This window comes from Chlamydotis macqueenii, chromosome 7 (assembly GCF_036417535.1).
Source record: "Chlamydotis macqueenii isolate bChlMac1 chromosome 7, bChlMac1.mat, whole genome shotgun sequence".
Taxonomy (NCBI): domain Eukaryota; kingdom Metazoa; phylum Chordata; class Aves; order Otidiformes; family Otididae; genus Chlamydotis; species Chlamydotis macqueenii.
This window is the reverse complement of record NC_141562.1, coordinates 10,530,118-10,548,096: the sequence shown is the minus strand read 5'-3', so window position 1 is coordinate 10,548,096 and position 17,979 is coordinate 10,530,118. Positions and strand designations below refer to the sequence as shown.

The 17,979-nt window shown below is 39.1% G+C and overlaps 1 protein-coding gene across 2 annotated transcripts in view; it reads left to right on the top strand.

Annotated features, from left to right (window-relative positions):
• Window positions 1-17,979, top strand: part of ANK3 (ankyrin 3) — a 303,571-nt gene that overhangs the window by 87,849 nt on the left and 197,743 nt on the right. The window contains exon 1 of one of the 2 annotated variants that reach the window (XM_086752005.1): window positions 9,677-10,143. The exons of the other annotated variant lie outside the window; for it this stretch is intronic. Coding sequence (XP_086608131.1) covers window positions 10,030-10,143 — 114 coding nt within the window. The 5' untranslated portion in view covers window positions 9,677-10,029. Of the gene's footprint in view, window positions 1-9,676; window positions 10,144-17,979 lie in introns of those variants that run through there. 2 annotated transcript variants of the gene reach the window in all.

Genomic DNA, 17,979 nt, shown 5'->3' with positions numbered 1-17,979 from the left:
AACAGTCTTCACTTGTTCCCTAGCCTGTGCAAATGTTTGTTTGTTTTTCCCCCTCCTTATCATTCTCACTGAAATTCACCTGTTTTGTTTTGGTTGGGCTTCTTTTGCCAAACCATTCCTCTGGTCTTACTTATTTTGATCTAAAATTTCTCTCTTTAACATGCATACACTTTTTGTACCCATGTTAAAGAGAAACTACTTCTTGTAGTTTCTCATTGTCTGCATTGGTAACAAACTTGCTTCTCTGTTGCTCAAGTTATTAATGAAAACAGTAGAGAGAAGCAAAGCCAGGACAGCTCTTGCAGAACATCCATCTGTTTTGACAATGGATACTAAAATCTCATTCCTGAGTTCACTCACGAGTTCCCTCTTGGATTAATCTAACAGTCTTTTCATCAACATATGTCCCATACCTTGCTTATGAGAATGTCAGGTACTTTTCTCCTGTCTTCAACATCTGTCACCCTTTCATGAAACAGAATTAAATTAATTTTATACAGGTTTCTCTTGACAAATCCAAATTCATTGCTGTTCATCCCGTTACCTTCTGGGTAATAACGAATTCTTTGATACAGGAGTTTTCTAGGAAAAGACAGAGGGGAGGCAGGCAGAAGAGCAAGATGGCGACACTGACTGGTATTTGTCTTTAAGTGTCTGTGTGAATATGCAAGTCCAAAGCTATTTATTGCTAGCCACACATTTGGAGAAGCATTCAGCATTGTTTTGTGAAGAAGAGTGATTTGAGAGTTAAAGCAATAAATTCTTCACATCTCCAGCTGACAACTTTTTCCTAGAAATTTAGTGCCTGAAATAGGACACACTGTTCCAGCTGAGACCCAAGCAAAGCTCTGTAGGGGAGAGAGATTTCTTTCCTATGTCTTCAAGGCTGTTACTCCTGGTTTTACCTCCCCAGTATGAGATTTACCTTCTGTTAACTTATGTTCAGTTTGCCATAAAATACAAATAAAACAACCTCCCCTCCAACCTCATCGTCTCCAATTCATGCTTACACCTCTCTAAAGCAGGAGTGTTGCGTTCCTCCTCACCCCCTGCATACTGCGTATTTACCTTACACACAGATCAGGGCAGGAATGGCCTCTTACTGTGTTGTTCTGAATAGGACACTAATATTACCTGGCCTTTCAGGCAACACATCAATGCGTGTATTCTGTGATAATTATAATTCTTATACAGGTAGGTGTTTTTTTTTTAATATGCCAGCTTGCTCTTGCCAGGCCAAGAAGTAACTTGGCCTCCTGTGGACGTTAATAGTACATGAAATTTATGCGTAAAAAACATATCTGAATTTTTGTAGTGGCAATGATTTTTTTTTTTCCCTTGCTTTTGACCAGATTCTGGTAGTAATCTTTCTTGCTTCAAGGGTTTGTTCCATCAGGATTTTAGCACTGAAATTCTAATAGTTGGACTTCCTTTTTTTTTATTTTGCCAAATAAAAAGTAAATCTCCATTTCTAAAATGCCGCTGAATGATCTTTTTTTTATTGGTTGTTATGTTCAGAAAACTGAGAATTTTCATATGCCATTGTTTTAAGTGTAAATTTGTAGATTTTGTGAGTGGTATATAAATTTACTCATGGAGAAAATGAGAAAAATGTCACCTGAAAAATATATGTTTGATAACCTTCTACCTTTTGTTATTGATTGTTAATGATTCTACTCTTTACATTTTTTCCTATGAAAGTCAAGTCACTGCTGCATAAAGCGTGCAGAACACTTCCAATACTGAAATCTTATCGAGCAGCATGTTGAGATTTTAATGATTTCCTCACTTAATTATGGAGAGGATCCTTTGGGAATGAGACAAAGATGGTCATTTGAACATAGGAAAAGGAATAATGAATAATTAAGGAGTCTAATTAAATGAGTTTCTTATGCTGGAGTGGATTGGGGATTTTTTTTTTACATTTGTATTTTTATTTGAAATTATTCCTTAAAACTTAATAAATTGTGTCTATACTGGTAGGAAGTAGGGTCTTCACTGAAAATTCTGCACTTAGTTTTGCTAAAACGAGAAGCCTGCAGTTAAAGTCAGAGTCGGTAAATATGTCCTCTGTACCTATCAAGGGCGAGCCTAGGTCCAGCTTGCAAGTGTGGCACTGAACAGGGAAGGAACCCAACCTGCAGCTCTCTTTGTTGGCTCACATGTACCTGTTTTCCTTGTCTTAGGAATATTGCATGTTAGTAGTAGATTTTTTTTTTGCATATGAAAGAAATTAGAAATGAAAAATACCAGCCATACAAAACAACTCAAGAAACCAGTTTTCTTCCTTTCTTGTACTTTCTGTATTTTTGCTCCACAGAAACTCAACAAAAAATTATACAGCTGAAAGTCTCAGGACAACTGGGAAATGCTGAAAACTTCAAAGACAGCCTTACTTGTGACCTTTGCAGATGGCTCCTTGGTTACACTTATTCAGCAACTTTTTATTTCAAAATAAAGCAACAAGTAAGCTGCTCTTGATGTGCAGAGCATGGCAACAGGAAATTATATGGGCACAGGGTCACTTAGTGCAGCTCCCTATTGTCGAAGATGGGCAGGGGAAATAACCCATTTCAGAAAGTGATCAGGCACTGCCTTTGTCCAAAGTTATATGTATTTTTTCTTTTGTGGCTGTGTCATGGTCATGGTAGGGAAGGTAAAATAATATTTTTATGGTCACAGTATCTTCTGTGCCCCTGTGTAAGGCAACGGGGCTTACAGCCCTGGATACACATTGTGTTTTGATTTATGTGGAGGCTCACTTAGGCAAAATTTCCTTCAGCCTATAGTATATATTTCTGACTGAAACCTAACAAAAATCAAAGGAGACTAATTAAAGGGCACTGGAAAATGATCTGTTAATTACAGGCCAAGGTGTTACATCTATTTGTCGCTGCTGGTCCCATCCCACTCTTTGTTTGGCGGCTTCATTTGCTTAAGCAGATTCACTTATTGACACCTTTGCAGGTATCACAGTGCTGCAGTGTTATGGCTTTTAATGTCGCTTTTATTATTGCGAGACTGCCACTGTTCCAGAAAAGGGACAGCAGGCAGGGACTTGATGCTGAGTAACTTGAAACACCACAAAGACATTTCCTGCTGCTGTTTTGGGTTATTTTTAAACTACTCTGAGACGAGGCATTTTCCATCTGAGATGAGCAGGGAATAACTCCTCTTGTATGTGTTTGGGGATTGGATGACCTGGCAGAGATGCTTCTGAAAGCCACACAAGGACTTCCTTGAGATCTGCTTTTGTTATGTGGAAGGAAACCCCTCCACGAGCTCATTGTTTGCTGGATGTGTGGGTAAACTGGCTATTGCTTTCACATGTTGGAGCAGAAGTTAACAGATGAAGGAGTGATTAATTGTCCATTCAGGGTGAAGTTTGTGGATGAATCATAAAAACCTGATTAATGTTTTTTTTTGCATTTCTTTTTTGAAGCTCACCAGGAAGGGATAGATCCTCCCATCATATCACAGATAGTGTTCAAGTTTATGCATGTAGGAGTGCAAAACTGATAAAAAGCCTGCTTTTGCACTTAATCCTATATGCCAGGATAGCTTTTCCTGGCTGTGTTGGTGTAATTTGCAAAGGCATATAACAATTCCCAGATCAAAACTCTCTGGTGCTGTGCAGCACCATTCCACTGACCTGGTCTGCCTGTTTTACTGGAGCTTGCAGCAGGAAAACTATGAGAGCACGGTGGACTAGAGAGACAGTAACTACGATACTAGGAATCTGGGGAATGTTAATATACTTAATTTATAGTTTCAGAACATTGACTAATTCCAAACAAAGCTTGAAAAATATGTCACTAATTGTGATCTAGTGTCAGTCCTGGATGTAATTTCCACCTGTTAACATGTTTGAAGGCAACTTACTACCATTTCATACAGTGATCTTTGTCAGCATCCTTAAGATACCGACACTCTATATGTGAATTTCAGTCCTTCTTGGTGGAGGAAGAATAGGAAGAAAGTTTTTTGTATGTTTGCTCAGCAACAATTTACAGATCACGTATCATACTCTTACTGTGTTCCTTGCATCAGATACATTTCCTAGGCTCCTCAGCTATTCCATCCACAAACCCACTCAAAATCTATCTTCTAATTAGTGTGCCTCTATAAATATCACCAGTATCTTTTTCTTTGTTATGAGTCAGAGATGGAACTCTTTACGCCATGTTCTCAAAATAGTTAATACTAATTTGTCACTTTAAGCTCCCTTTCTCTGTATAAGCCTCAAACAAAATTATCCTGTTTTGAAAGTCAGGGATGACAATCTCCAGGTCCTGGGTACTCTGCAGTCTTCCATAGTGATGCTTTCTGCTCTGCTGGTCCATGAACATATTGTTTCCCTCTCCCAGTTTGTTTGCAGGCAGATTTAACGTGCCTGTGTGGTGGCCTGGGACGGTTGAACATTTATTGTCCCATTTTCTCTGCCCCTGAGGTCATGGGTTGCGTGAGCCTTGAGTCAGCTTTTGAACTGTCTTGATTTACAATGTAAGTTGTAAGGGCTGTATTGGATTTAGGTAGCAGGGGGGCTACAGAGGTGGCTTCTGTGAGAAGCTCCTAGAAGCTTCCCCTGTGTCCGGTAGAGCTAATGCTAGCCGGCTCCAGGACGGACCTGCTGCTGGCCCAGACCAAGCCCATCAGTGATGGTGATAGTACCTCTGTGATAACATAGTTAAGAAGGGGGAAAAAAACAACACCAGAGAGAGGAGTGACAGTATGTGAGAGGAACAACTCTGCAGACACTAAGGTCAATAGAAAAGAGGGGGAGGAGGTGCTGGTTTGGTCCTTTTTTTTTTTTTTTTTTAACATTTACAATTGTTACTTAAATTTCCAGTGAGCATGGCAGGGTCATTTAAGAGGTAGTAAGCCTCTTGGAAGGACAGTGCAAATACCCTCAGCTTCAAATATCTTGCCATTAGCAGTGCAACTGTTAATGGTTGCCTGAATTACAGTGCCCTGAATTTGTGTCGTTTCCAAAGCTTTTTTTTTAAGCGGTTGTGCACTAAAGAAGTCAAATAAGAAATAAAACATAGTTCAATATAATTCAAAATTTATACTGTAAGTTCAAAGAAGTTAAGGGGTAAACAATATACAAATGGCCTATAAAATGCAATTTAAAAACTTCCCTTCTCTCTGTGTAGTGCAGGCATCCCTTTCTAACTCTGTCATATTTCTTCAGAGTTTCTCTGGGATTGTTATTGGCAAAGTAGAATTCTGCTATAAGAGGCTGTGGTGGTGGGGAAACTCAACGCACAAAACGGAAGGGCAAAAGAAGCCTTACTTTTTTTGTATGTTCCATTAATTTGCTACTTTTTGACCCTGATTTTCTGCATGTTTGGAGATGGGTCTATCCTGCCCTGACATCAGATGTGTGAAAAGGAGATAAAAGTAAAACTAGATACTAAATAAACTTCTAATCTTGTTTGTTTAGGTTGGGTTTTTGTTTGTTTTTAAGTCACAGGGCCTGCTACTGTAGCACATGAACAGATAAATCTTATGAGACTCCTTTGAAGGATTCTTTTGAGTTAACTGAGGAAAAAAAAAAAAAAGCAACAGAGCTCTTATTTCTTCTGCTTAGTCTTCTCCCAAAGTGTTATTTTCATGAATTGGTAAATTGATATTGTCCTTATTTCTAGTGTCTTGTTCTTTTTTCTTGTCTTTTTCTTCTCACTTCCACTGCTTTTTCTCAACAAAATAATCCAGAGCAGGGCTATAGCAGCAGAAAGATAGACTCCCCTTCGCCTTTTGTCATTTGTTCTGTATCAGATAACGTGAACATTAAGAAATTGAGAGTAATTAAACAAGAACTAGCTGTATTTTTCTTCATGTGTTTTCCTTTCCTTTACTTTCTCTCTTTTTAGTCTACCTATAATGCTTCTTTTCATCTCTGGGAAAATGTAAACATACTTTTTTACCAATAAGAGTTGTCATAGGGACCTTCTAGCAGTATGTGTGATTATAAGCCTTTTTTGATCCATAGAGTTCTAAGTAGTGTAAATATTGAATGTTTCTATGCTGTTCTGTCTTCCTTAAACCAGCTTAGATTTCCATAGATTTATTTTTGGCATATTTTTAGTAAACCTGTATTTTCATAATTGTCTCATATTTTTCTTGTGCTGCATAATAATTTCAGATATAAAAATGATGGTACCATATTTACTCCATAAACTGCTGACTAGTTGATAAATTATCTCAGATTATTAAATCACAAACACTTTTTCCTTTCTATAGTTTCCGGTGGTTTTTCAAGATCCATCTCAATGTTGTGTGCTAATGCCATTTTACAGTCTGTCTTGAATCTAGTTTTAACAGTGAGACTATCAGCTTAAACTAAACCAAACTACACACCTTCAAGTTGATAAAATCACTTCCCAGCCATTATTACAACTTTGAGAGGAGGTGAAGCTAAGCAGACTTTATCCTTGTGTTAACAGAAAGTGTAAATTTGCCATTGTTCAAGTAAGATACAGTTTATCATTCTCTGTAACTTTATCAGGACCCTATGGATTGTACTGAAACACTCATTGGCATTTCATTAACTTTGTAATTAAGGGTGAAATCAACTAGCTTAATTATTTTACTGGAGTCTGAAAAGAAGAACTCAATGAAGTTTTCCACTACCTAATTTGCTTGAAGTGAGTTACGACATATCTGGCATGAAAATCTTCACACTTCATCCAACTTTTGTCTGGCAGTGCCCTATCACCTTCCAGTACACGATGCCAGTTCTTCATTTCCCCAAAAGCAGAAGTTGTAAATATACAGTCTCTTTTCTGCAGGAGTCTGAATCTTTTACTCACCTTTTTTGTAGCCTCTCTTCTGTTTGAGACTGTTCCAGCCTGCAAGCTACACAAAATCTCCCAAGTATTGCTCCAACTATATAAAATACCTTTTTTTTTTTTTTTTTTTACTCTTGCTTTACTAGCTAAAATATAATTTCTCAAAATCTTAGCTTGAAAAGGCATTTTTTTCTTCCTGAAGTGTAATTCAGGAGGAGTTTGGACTTTGCAGTTCAAGCAGGGATTGTAATCCACATAGTAAAAACGTTTACATGCTTGGTCCAGTTTTGATTAATTAGCTGAAAAGATACTTGGGATGAAGTAGACTTGGCTGACAGATAAAATACTTGCACTATTGCATATCTTAGGGGATTGGGACAGTTCAGTTATTATCCTAATTAGTTAGAATTATTATCATTAATAAAAGCTTGGGCTGCTTTCTACCTGCACAGAATATGGCCTGTGCATAAGGTGGCATTAGGGCTTTTAAGATGCATATGTGTATATTATTCTCTGTGCCAGCATTTTTAAAAGTATGCTTCAAGTATTTTAAACATTTAACACTTCATATTTATATTTCCATTTAATGAGGTTATTTAGGCATAAATTACAGGCTAGTATGGTTAAAAGGTTTATGGAACGTCACAAGATGAGCTAGCAAGCAGTGAATGACAGCAGCGTTCACTTCATTTGTGGCTCGAATAAGAAGTTGGTTTCCTAAGGCAAAGGCTCATAAGTCTTCAAAATCCAGATGGAAATGTGCTGGGAATAATAGGAATACAACTCCATTGAATTTTGTTTTATCCATTTTCAGTTCTGGTCTTGCTGTATTTTCTAAGCACTTCCCTGTTAATAGCTGTGCTCTGTCAGTCAAGGGAACTAATGTCAACTTTATTTTGCGGAGAAAGAACTGAGCTTCAGAGAGAATAACTGCCAAGGTCATGCAGGCAGCTTGTGAGCTATGGAGTGAAGCTTTGGCTGCTTTTTCTTTGCTCCCCCCCCCCCCCCCCCCCCCCCCGCCTTTTTTTTTCTTTAAGTCATAAGGCAATCTTCCATTTCCTGCCAAAACCTGATAGTTTCTCCACAAGCCTCCTTGACATACCTTCTCCAGCGTCCCTAAATCAGCAGCTTTGCCCAGTTCCCCTCTCCAGTAGGGCTCCTGTGGTACCGTAGAGTCTTCTCACTGCTGCCCTGTGCTTCACTGAAGAGCTGGGCCAAAATCCAGATAACCTGCCTGAATGTGGCTTTTGCTTGCAGTTATGCCTTACAGTTGAAAGCATACTGTGAGCATCCTTTGAGTATACTCTTTGCGTCTTTAAAAATAGAAATATGTTTATTTAAGCCTCTGTAACACACAGAGAAGCAGGAATTTACTAGTACTGTTTCAAACTCAGACATTGCCCAAGTGCAACGTACCTCTTTCCACAACTTTCCAAAGGCAGCATTGTATGAGTCTTCAGAAGACTTTCAGATGTGGAGGAGGAGTAGGGAGAGGTACATGGTGGTGTGTAGGTACAGGGAGTTTTGGTTACAGACAGGAACCTCTGATTTTACTGCATCAGGGAGAAAGGTCCCTAACATCACATAACTGTGGTTTCCATCCTTGAGCATTTCTTAAGAGTCATTCCAAAATAAACAACTTCTTGAACCTAGTTTGTTAGCCTGTGAACAGTAGACAAACAGCGCACTATGTGCTGCCTTTTGGACAACATACAGTGTGTTCAAAGTAATTTCTGTTTTGAAGATTTAAAAGATTATTTTACTTTTAGCCATGTTATGTGAAAGCTAAAGCAATGGATGCATGTGACTTACCGGACCATAACAACCTGGATTCAGAAAACGTCTCTCAAATTCAGGGGGAGAATATTTGCCACCTTGTGTGACCTCTCTGGATTTTATGCTGTACTCCAAAGATTCAATGTGATTTGGCTAATTGCACTTCAAATTTAAGTTTAACTTTATTTTTACAGCAAATGTAAAATACACCAGTTTCACTTGTGGAGACTTTCTGTTCTTATCCGAAAGAAATCAGACTGCCTTAAAAACACTGATCTTCATTACTGTGAAGTATGCTACTAAGAATACTGGGAAAGGTTAAAGCCAGCAATCTCAAGGCAAGCTGCTGATTGTTCACATTTATGCAGAAAAAATATGGTTCCTTATTTACTAGATGCTTGCTCTGTGTTCGTCCTAGTAAAAGATCCTCCTGCAGGCCTTAACACTGCTGCTATTTTACCTCCCATAATGAATATTCAAAAGCTGCAGTCATTGAGGACTCAGGTGGCAAAAATAGTAAGATGATTGAAGCAAGCCTTGACATAAAAGCCTAAAAGTACATTTCCAACTACATGGAAATAGTGCTGATTTCCCTTTCTGACCACGTAAAAGAATGGTGCCAGGAAATCTCCCATGAATTAAATGCCTGTTTTGTGCACTAGTGTGATCGCATCTTTCTTTCTGTATGATGTGCTGTAATAAGTATGTTTAAAAAAAAAAAAAAAAGAAAAGAAAAAAGACAACAAGGCTTTCTGTAATCCTCTCTCACAAAATGTATTGGAATTGAAAAATGAGTATAAAGGACACACTGTTAAGATATGGCAATGCATGCATTGTTTTCTACATAATGCAGTCAGGGTCTCCATGGTAAAAAGAAATTTTTATTTTATTTTTTTTGTCACCATCAGCAGTTAACCTAAAGTAGGAGCTGCTCCATTTCATTATGGGTTAAATGGCTTAGCATACAAAACTAGCTGAGAAATGTACATCATTAACACTGCATTTTTTAATAGGCTTTAAAAATGTGCTTTAGGATTAGTGCAGAAAATACAATACAGCATATGTTATTGTTCTGGAATTTTTTTTAATAGAAAGTGCTCCTTTTCAGCATTCCCCCTTCGGTGGAGTCACTTAGACACTTCCAGCTGGTGCCAGGGGATACAGCCATAATACAGCTTTCTCTGTCCCAGCTGTCTTTTTCATTACGTTAAATGCATTACGATGGCTGCACTGTTTTATAAAGGTTCAGGTACAGAAAGGTATAGGAAGAAATCTGCAACTATGTGTTTTTGTACGGACTGCAAGCTGCTGTGAGATCTCTGAATCCCGAATGTGTTCCTGGCTCTGGTCACAGATTTCCTTCCAATCACTGGAACATTTGCTGTAAGGGCTGGCTAAAGGTGCCCGAGGAAATCACCTTTTACAAGGGAGCATTGTTGTAAAGGATTTTTAATGCGTTATGGCTCATGCAGCATCACAGTTAAAGAAAAACAGGGATTTAGAAATCAATGCTGATGAAGAAACTGAGAAAAAAAGAAAACACAGGAAAAGATCCCGGGATCGGAAGAAAAAGGTATCTAGATCTGTGCCAAATTCTGACAGGGATTCTTTTGTTTTAATTTTCTTACCTTGCAATTGAAGTATCAAAGCTCATTCTTGCATGTAACTTGGTAGCTGTGGGAGTAATTTGTTAACGTTGTACAGCATTGATAACCATGGCTGTGGGGTTTGCAAAGCAATTGAATGTTTAATTGGATATTAGTTGATTGCAGTGATGATGCAGAAGGTGTGCATGCATTTCCCAGATAAATCACTTGTGTTACTGTGATATGCAAACTGTCTGTGAGTTGAAAATAGTTTGTAACCGTGATGTGAGGTTAAATGCTGAGCTTTCTCATAGATTTAGCAGCCTAATAGTTTAGCCTTACATACATGTACTTAAAAGGGATGTGTGTGGAGGCAGATCTTTTTTTTCTTTGTGTTAGGACTGTGTCACATGTTTGGCTTCTGAAAAATCCATTTTTGGGATAATGTTACTGAAATAAGGTGTTTCAATGTTTCTCTCTCTCTTTTTTTTTTTTTTTTTTTTTTTTTTTTTTTTTTTTTTTTTTTTCCCTAAGGGTGAGATGTTTTACAGAATTGAGCTGTAACAATCCTATTAGCAACTTTCTTTTGTTAGGGAAATATGTGACTGAGATTGCAGAGCCTGGGGTTTTTGGTTTTTTTTTTTTTTTTTCTGCTATGGATCTGTTTTAGCTGCAGAAAACCCTCCAGCACACTAGGATCTGAAAAATTCAGTAGGCACTGCATTGCTCATTGTTCAGTTCAGGAGCCTCTATGTGATTCCGGTCTTACTGTTTCTCTCTAAAGTACAAAGCAAAATAGTTGGGGTCAGATAAAGAGGCCAGCCACTTGGGCAGCTCCATGGATATGTCCTTAAAAATGACACCTTGTACTCTGCTCCATAGAAATAAGGCCCTGCCATGCTCTCTTGTCTTTGGCTGTATTTTATTATAATTTTTCAAGAACATATCAAGAAGCCAGTTGTCTTAACGGAAACCTGGGTATGTAGTATTTCTGTGTGCCTTTGTGAAATCTCCCTAAGGGGGGACTGGATAATCTTCATATGCTCAGAGAAGCGGTGCATGTGCTTCCTAAATGACATGTCGATTTCCTCTAACATATGTGCATCTCTTGGTTGGGTGAGAGTCAGCATTTCCCTGCCTTTTTCTCTTTTTTTTTTTTTTTTTTCCCCTCTGTCGTGGCAGTACTATATATGAAAAGCACTGAGAAACCCACTGCCTTCTGTGCTAGTGAGCACATTAGGAGGCTGTTTAGATGGCTGCAGTGAATGTACTGCAGCACGTTAACTGTAGGTATTTCTTCTGCATTAATGTATACATACAGACCTTCTGAATCATCTTCTAGTATAAAGGGAAGCGTGCAGATAAGATTCTGTCTTTGGGCCGATCTTGAGGTGCTGCTGTTTGAAACTGGCTTTAATTAGGAATATTTTTCTTGTCTGGTGTTTACGTTATGTGCAGGTCTGTAACGTGGCTCTCAGGGTGGGTTTTTTTCCCCAACTGAAAATGACCATAGCAGCGAAGAATTTTAGGAGCTGGCCTGTCAACTCATATTTACCTATGGCTTGTGAGCTAAAATGTATAGTCTCTCAGCTAACTCTACTCATGATGCAGGAAGCCCACGTTGTACTTAGTGTGCTCAAGTTTAACAATAGTGTGCCCAGCCGTTTCCATATACTCTCTTTGTGTGAGGGTGCTTTCTTATACTTTGTCATTAGAACAATATAGAAGGGATGTGGCAGTGAGAGGCTCTTGATCCAGTGAGGTGAGACAATTGCTTTGTAGACAGAAACACTTTATTGTTTGTACAACACAGTACTGTAGAGAGGAAAGCTCTTACCAACCAGAGTGGCACATGGATAAATATCAACCTATTAATCTCAACTACATGGATTTTTTCAGTGTTTTATTTCTGCATCTTAAGAATGAGATATAATAGAGAGCTTTTGCTCCACTAAAAGCTTCTTTTTTTTTTTTTTTTTTTGCCCGCCTCTTTCCCACCCCCCGGCCATCTGACCCCTTCGTGTCACACTGGAATTTGGTAGGTTATTCTGGTTTCTTTCTGGATTTCTTTAGGACTTTGCAGATTCAGGACATGTAGAGGCTTTCTCTACTAGGACAATGGAGCAAAAAGCAGCAATTGCTTCACTTAACATTTAGACAGTTGGGCATCAGTCTTCTGATAGCAAAGATAGGTTTTTGCCATCCAATACATGGGGCGTGGGAAGTCCAATAATTGTGGTTTGCCATTTTGTACTCTTCTGACTATTTAAAACACTTTTTCCCCCCAATTTTTCCACTATGAGTTGTGAGTCACTTCTTGTTCTTCTGCACCACCCACAAGCAAGCAGTACTCAGGTTTTTTGTTTTTTTTTTTTTGATCACATGATTCTGCATAAAGCTAACCCTTTGCTTAAGCAGTATACAGAAATATCCTGTAGGGTCTTCCAATCACGTTGGAACAAGAGAGAGTGCTAATGTTCCTGGATAATTTATACAGTGAGGAGACCAAGGCAGCCAATGGTTAGAAAGCAATGCTGGTGGGAGCGCCCAGTGTCCTAGACTTGATGATACCAGCAACAGTCCTGCTGATTTATGTTCCTGTTTAGGTTGAGGATTGCAGTCTGTGGGTAATATTTCACCGCTTTTGACTGGTTAAGCATTTTGTAGTGTAATAATGTTTCTGTTAAGGCTTACTTCAATACTTGTATGAGAGAAATGACCTTTTTAAAAATATACATGAAACAAACCCCTGTATTATATCCAATTCCATTTAATTTCAAGGTGAGATATTTTCAAATTGCCACACTTAGCTCTGTAGCAATGCTGTGCTTCTGTGCCCTGTGGGCCCACCATGCTCTTTCTGTTTGCGTGAATTCAAGACATTTCTGAAGGTTCAGAGCTCAAATAGTTTAACTCATGCAAGAGAAAGGGATGGGGTCAGCAAGTGGAGTACAGAGAAGGGTCTGCAGTACACAGGTTTCCCATTTATTCTGTTCAAGTTTATAGTACAGCTTCAAGCGGTTCTGCCTCTGGATGGTTGTGCAGCATCCTACACTGCAAGTAGTTTGAGTACACCCAAGGCAGACCTGAGACTTAAATAGTATCCTAGAACAAGCCAAGTCGCCCTTGGTAAAAAGTGATCGATAGGATGGCTGGCTTGATTCCTCATAATGTGACTCTTTCGTGCATAGTTTGGTTTGTGAAAACTAGGAATTATTTACCCTATAATAAAGTCTGGAAATAATTTGTTGCTTAGTCAGTGCTGTTTCTAAAATAAAGGTGAAATCTCTGGTGGTGTGTTGGTTTTTTTTTTGTGTTCTCTGTTCAGTACAGAGTAGAAGGGAGGGGTAGGTCTTGGCACATATTCAATGATTTATGTTTTATACAATATTCAGTAGTACTGAAGTGGTTTCCATTTGTGTGTGGTGCTCAGGAGCTAGCATGTTCTTTGAGAACACAGAATAGTTCGATCATAATGCAAAGTCCGGCTGCTGCTGTCTCTGAGATGTTAAAGGCTGTTGCTGTCACATCCCCTGCTGCTGCAAACTTGTGGGCAGCAAGTAAAGTAGTGGATGCCAACGTTGCAAATCCTGGTAATTTCATCGTAAAGCTCACGGTATTTGAAAGTCTTATTTAACTTGCAGGTATGCTGGAAAAATAGCCCTGCAATTTCCTAATGGATATAAATGGAAATGCTGTGTCAGGAATGATCAGCTTGTAGGTGTGTGGCTGTTCACGTGGCTTCGAGGTGCTTGTGCATCTTCTGGGCTGGGCTCTGCTCCCATCTGCGAGGGCCTGTGGGAAACAGCTTGGACTTCCCAAGGCAGCAGAGCTGGAAACACCTCCCAGGGGCAGTGAGACCCCAGGAGGGCACCATCATATCCCAGCTGGGACACTCCCACTGTTTCTTTTCCCCTCAGATCTCTCAGGGCTGACAAATGTTTCATGGATCTTAGCAGTGTCAAGGTTTCAGTAAGAGTCTCATGAGGTTGAAAATATTCACCATCTGCACCTACACAGCTAATCTGAGCCAAGGCCTGTGTGCAAACCAGCTTCAGTACGAGTGTCTTCTTCAGTGTGGTTCACAGTGACAATTAAGCAGGTTTAAGGAAAACAAGGATAATTCTTTCTCTGACAGGCACATGTTCCTGCAATGAATTGCCCTGTCATTTTAAAAAGCAATTTGGGTTGGAATTGGTGCAGTTTCACATGCAAACAAGTCTACCAGTTGTCAGGTAAAGCTTAAAATGTAAGCTTCAAGGCTTTTAACTCAAATAAAAAGTACAAATCCTCATCTATTAAAAAAAAAAAAATTCACAATTTTTAAACAAATCTCAGGATTAGAGAGATCTGTTTCATCATTTCTGAACAGTTGAACTTGACAGTAGCACAATCTAGATAGGTCGGACACAAGTGATTGTTCCCAAACTAATTTGTGTTAAGGCACAAACCAGACAGATGTTGCTCTAACATCTGGTAAGTGAAAACATTGTGTAGATTTAGGGCCTGAAGGAAAAAATCATGAAGTTAGTGAATCTTTCCTAGGTGCGAGGAAAATTTCAGTCATACCCTTTATTTTGGACATGATGCTCCTTCAGAGGCAAATCTAATTGAACAATTGAAAGATATTTTTGATAGATGTTTAGGAGCACTGGTGGATGGGATATCTATCTCAGTGTTTTTGGGAGAGCTGAGGAGGAGGGGGAAATGTCTCTTCTTTGGGAAAATGGATGCTTTTGAAGCAAAAGAAAGTTCAAAGATGATGTTTGGTGAACAGTGGCTTAAAAAAAAAAAGAAATTATCTTTATGCAGTTATGAATATTCAGTCCTGTGCCAAAAGTGAAAGCACTGCTAATTTCAAGCTCTTAACTTGACTGAATGATGGCTTCACGATAAGTTGTGTGTACTTTGATACATTTCCCCTTGGCCATTCACTAAATGTTTGTTAGTGTGAGCCAAAATATTTATTATCAGTGGAACTGACTGAGCCACTTACTAAAATTGAGAGTTAAACTTGATCAGATCTAGTCTGACTGCAATGAGGGTAAGAACTAGGCTCTTGGTGTAGGTGATGTGGGTAGAGGAAAGAAATAGAGAAGGAAAAACGTCTGAGTTGGAAGTTGTATTTAAAAAAAAAAATTACTTAATTTCCACACAAAGCCTGATGTATTTCCACATTGATTTGAATGGAAGTTTGGACAGTAAAGGGCTGGATTTGCTGCTAGTCAGTGATTTGAACGGCTGTTTGGGCTGCTGGCAGAGAGGAGATTTTCTGATTGAGGCAGCAGGGCTAGCGTAGGACTGTGGTGTAAAGGCATAGAGGACTGGGTGTTAAAGCTTTGATCTGGCCCAGTGTGCCTGTCAAGGTGGAAACCTCTTAGGCCTTTCCGTAGCTCTATAAAATAATGCCTCCCTGTTAGACTGGGATGGGGGGCGGGTTGGGGCGGGGCTCTAGAGTAATGAGCTCGATGGAGACGATGCAGCTGCCCCACATTGTTCCTGACTGGAGTTATCTAACTTAGACTATAGCCCTAAATATTAAATGGCAAAAGTTAGATGCCTTCAGAGGATAATTCGGTGCCTGTAAGTGAGACAAGTTAAAACAATGTCCTCATTTTTAAAGGTATTGAGTGTCCTCCAGCACTGCAGCTTCAGCTGAGAGCTTTGCGTGTTCTGCAGCTCAGGCTCTGGCATCTCTGGTGGGAGTCTGGGATCCTGTAACACTTGTAAAAATCTTTCTTATATGTCTATTGCCTGAGCATGGTATTTGTGTGGAGCTCTGCTTTGTCAGCCAGTGTTCCGCAAGGTGACTACTTACCAATCTCCATGAAAGAGGTCAGCTTTTGTTTCTATTTTTCACAGAAATTGAAATCTGACAGAATGTTTCTTTAGCATTTATTCAAGTAAGACTAATGTGGACAGGAGAACTAGATAGATTCACTCTGGAATGTAATTTTTTTTTTTTTTAAATAATTTTGCCAATAAGCTGAAGTTCTCCATTATTTAGAAAGTTATGACTGTTTAGTAACATGATTTTTTCTTATGAGTGTGAGTGCTCTCAGGTGTACACAAGCAATTTAATGCCTTTGTATTATGTACTAGACCTAAAACTTTATTTTGCCTTTGTAGTTGCAGAAAGGTACAGGACATATTGTACTGCATAGTCACCTTCATCTGAGCATTATTTTAGAAAACTTAATGGTGTGTTTTAATGAGTTGAATGATGTATTTTACTTAACTTTTTGGTTGTTCAGTTATGTTTTGGATTTTAGCTTATTGGGCAGCTGAAGGGTCTAATGTATTATATGCTGTGCCATCACAATTCACCTATCAACTTTAAATCTCAGTTCAAGTGTTCATTTCAGTATCTTCCTAATTTTTCATTGAAAATTATTCATAATTAAAGAGAAAGTCCAAGATAGAAGGGATTCACTTATGCTTCTGATATCCTAGTTTATGCAGAATATATCCTACTCCATATTTATCCAGCTGGAATTAATGGGACTTTATAGGAATAGTTACTTGATAAAAGTGGCAGTGTCCAAGGCCTCTGTTAGCACACCGATCGCTCGTGAGCACAGGCAGGAAATAAAGGTCTGTACCTTCACAGGTATCCACTACCCTATCACGGCAAGTTATACAGATGCAATGTCTGCATTTATTGCATGGGTGTAACATAACACACGTCATACTGCCCGTCAGAGGCTACCTCAACAAAATCTCCATCAATAGCGTTAAACTTGGCATCTCTGGTGACCCCATCTCTCCCAGGAGCCAGGCAGGCTGGTGCTTCACCCATGGAATTAATAATTTGTAAATACAAAAACACACTGTGATCTTGTCACTTGCTTCCCTTGTGAAGGAAGGGGTGCATATGTCACTTTGATACTTGATCCTGTATCAGTGGAAATCACTGCCTGCTTTCTGCAAAAGAGTCCATGAAGGCTTGTAGAAAATTGTGGTTCATAGATTCTGAGCAGATTTCTGAACAACTCTGTTTTGGTCTATATCAAGGGAAAATCACTGGTCACTAAACAAGTTTGAATTGTGTTCAAATATTCCACACTCATTTGTAATACCTCTTTAAGACTGGATGAGGGTATAATATGTCAATTGTTTGTATTTATGTAGAATATGGAAGGTATTTTTAAAAGCAGAAAAGCGTATCTTTTTTTTGTGAAATCTTTTCAGCTCAGCACTGAGCTACAGCCTTGTCCTTAACCATGTGGCCTCTGCCTTTTGGAAGATAATGTTCCTAAGTATCCAAGCTCTGCTGGAGTAAGAGAGTTGGGAGGGAAGTCAGAAGAGGAGATGGGTAGTTGCTGAATTCTAAGTGCTGTAAAAGGATTTCCTGGTTTTGCATAACCATATTTTAAAAGCAAGCACCATGATTATGCAAATCCTTGAACTCTGGTAGATTACAAGCAATTAGTAACCAGTCTGAACTCAAGTAGTTGCATAGTTCACTGGTAGTGAGGAGTAACCATGAGATGTAACACATGATTTTCTCCACTGAAGATGATGTGATCTGCCAAGCTGAGTACGGTGCTTTTGTAAACAGCTGCTTGGATGGCATCTTTGTGCTCCGACTGCTGAAGAGTTCAGCCTAAGAATGACAACTCATATCCCTTACGTACACAGCAAACATATATGTAATGCATGTACTGTGTGACTGAGTTTGTATGTGTGCAGGGCAAGCAGGGAGGTGATGGTCAGGGATGGGTCAGGGTTTGTGACTCCCCATCTGTGTGCTTTGCACCAGTCCATCCATAGTCCTGAGTCGATCCCATCTCCAAAGTGTCTCTGCTTCACACAGTGAGTCT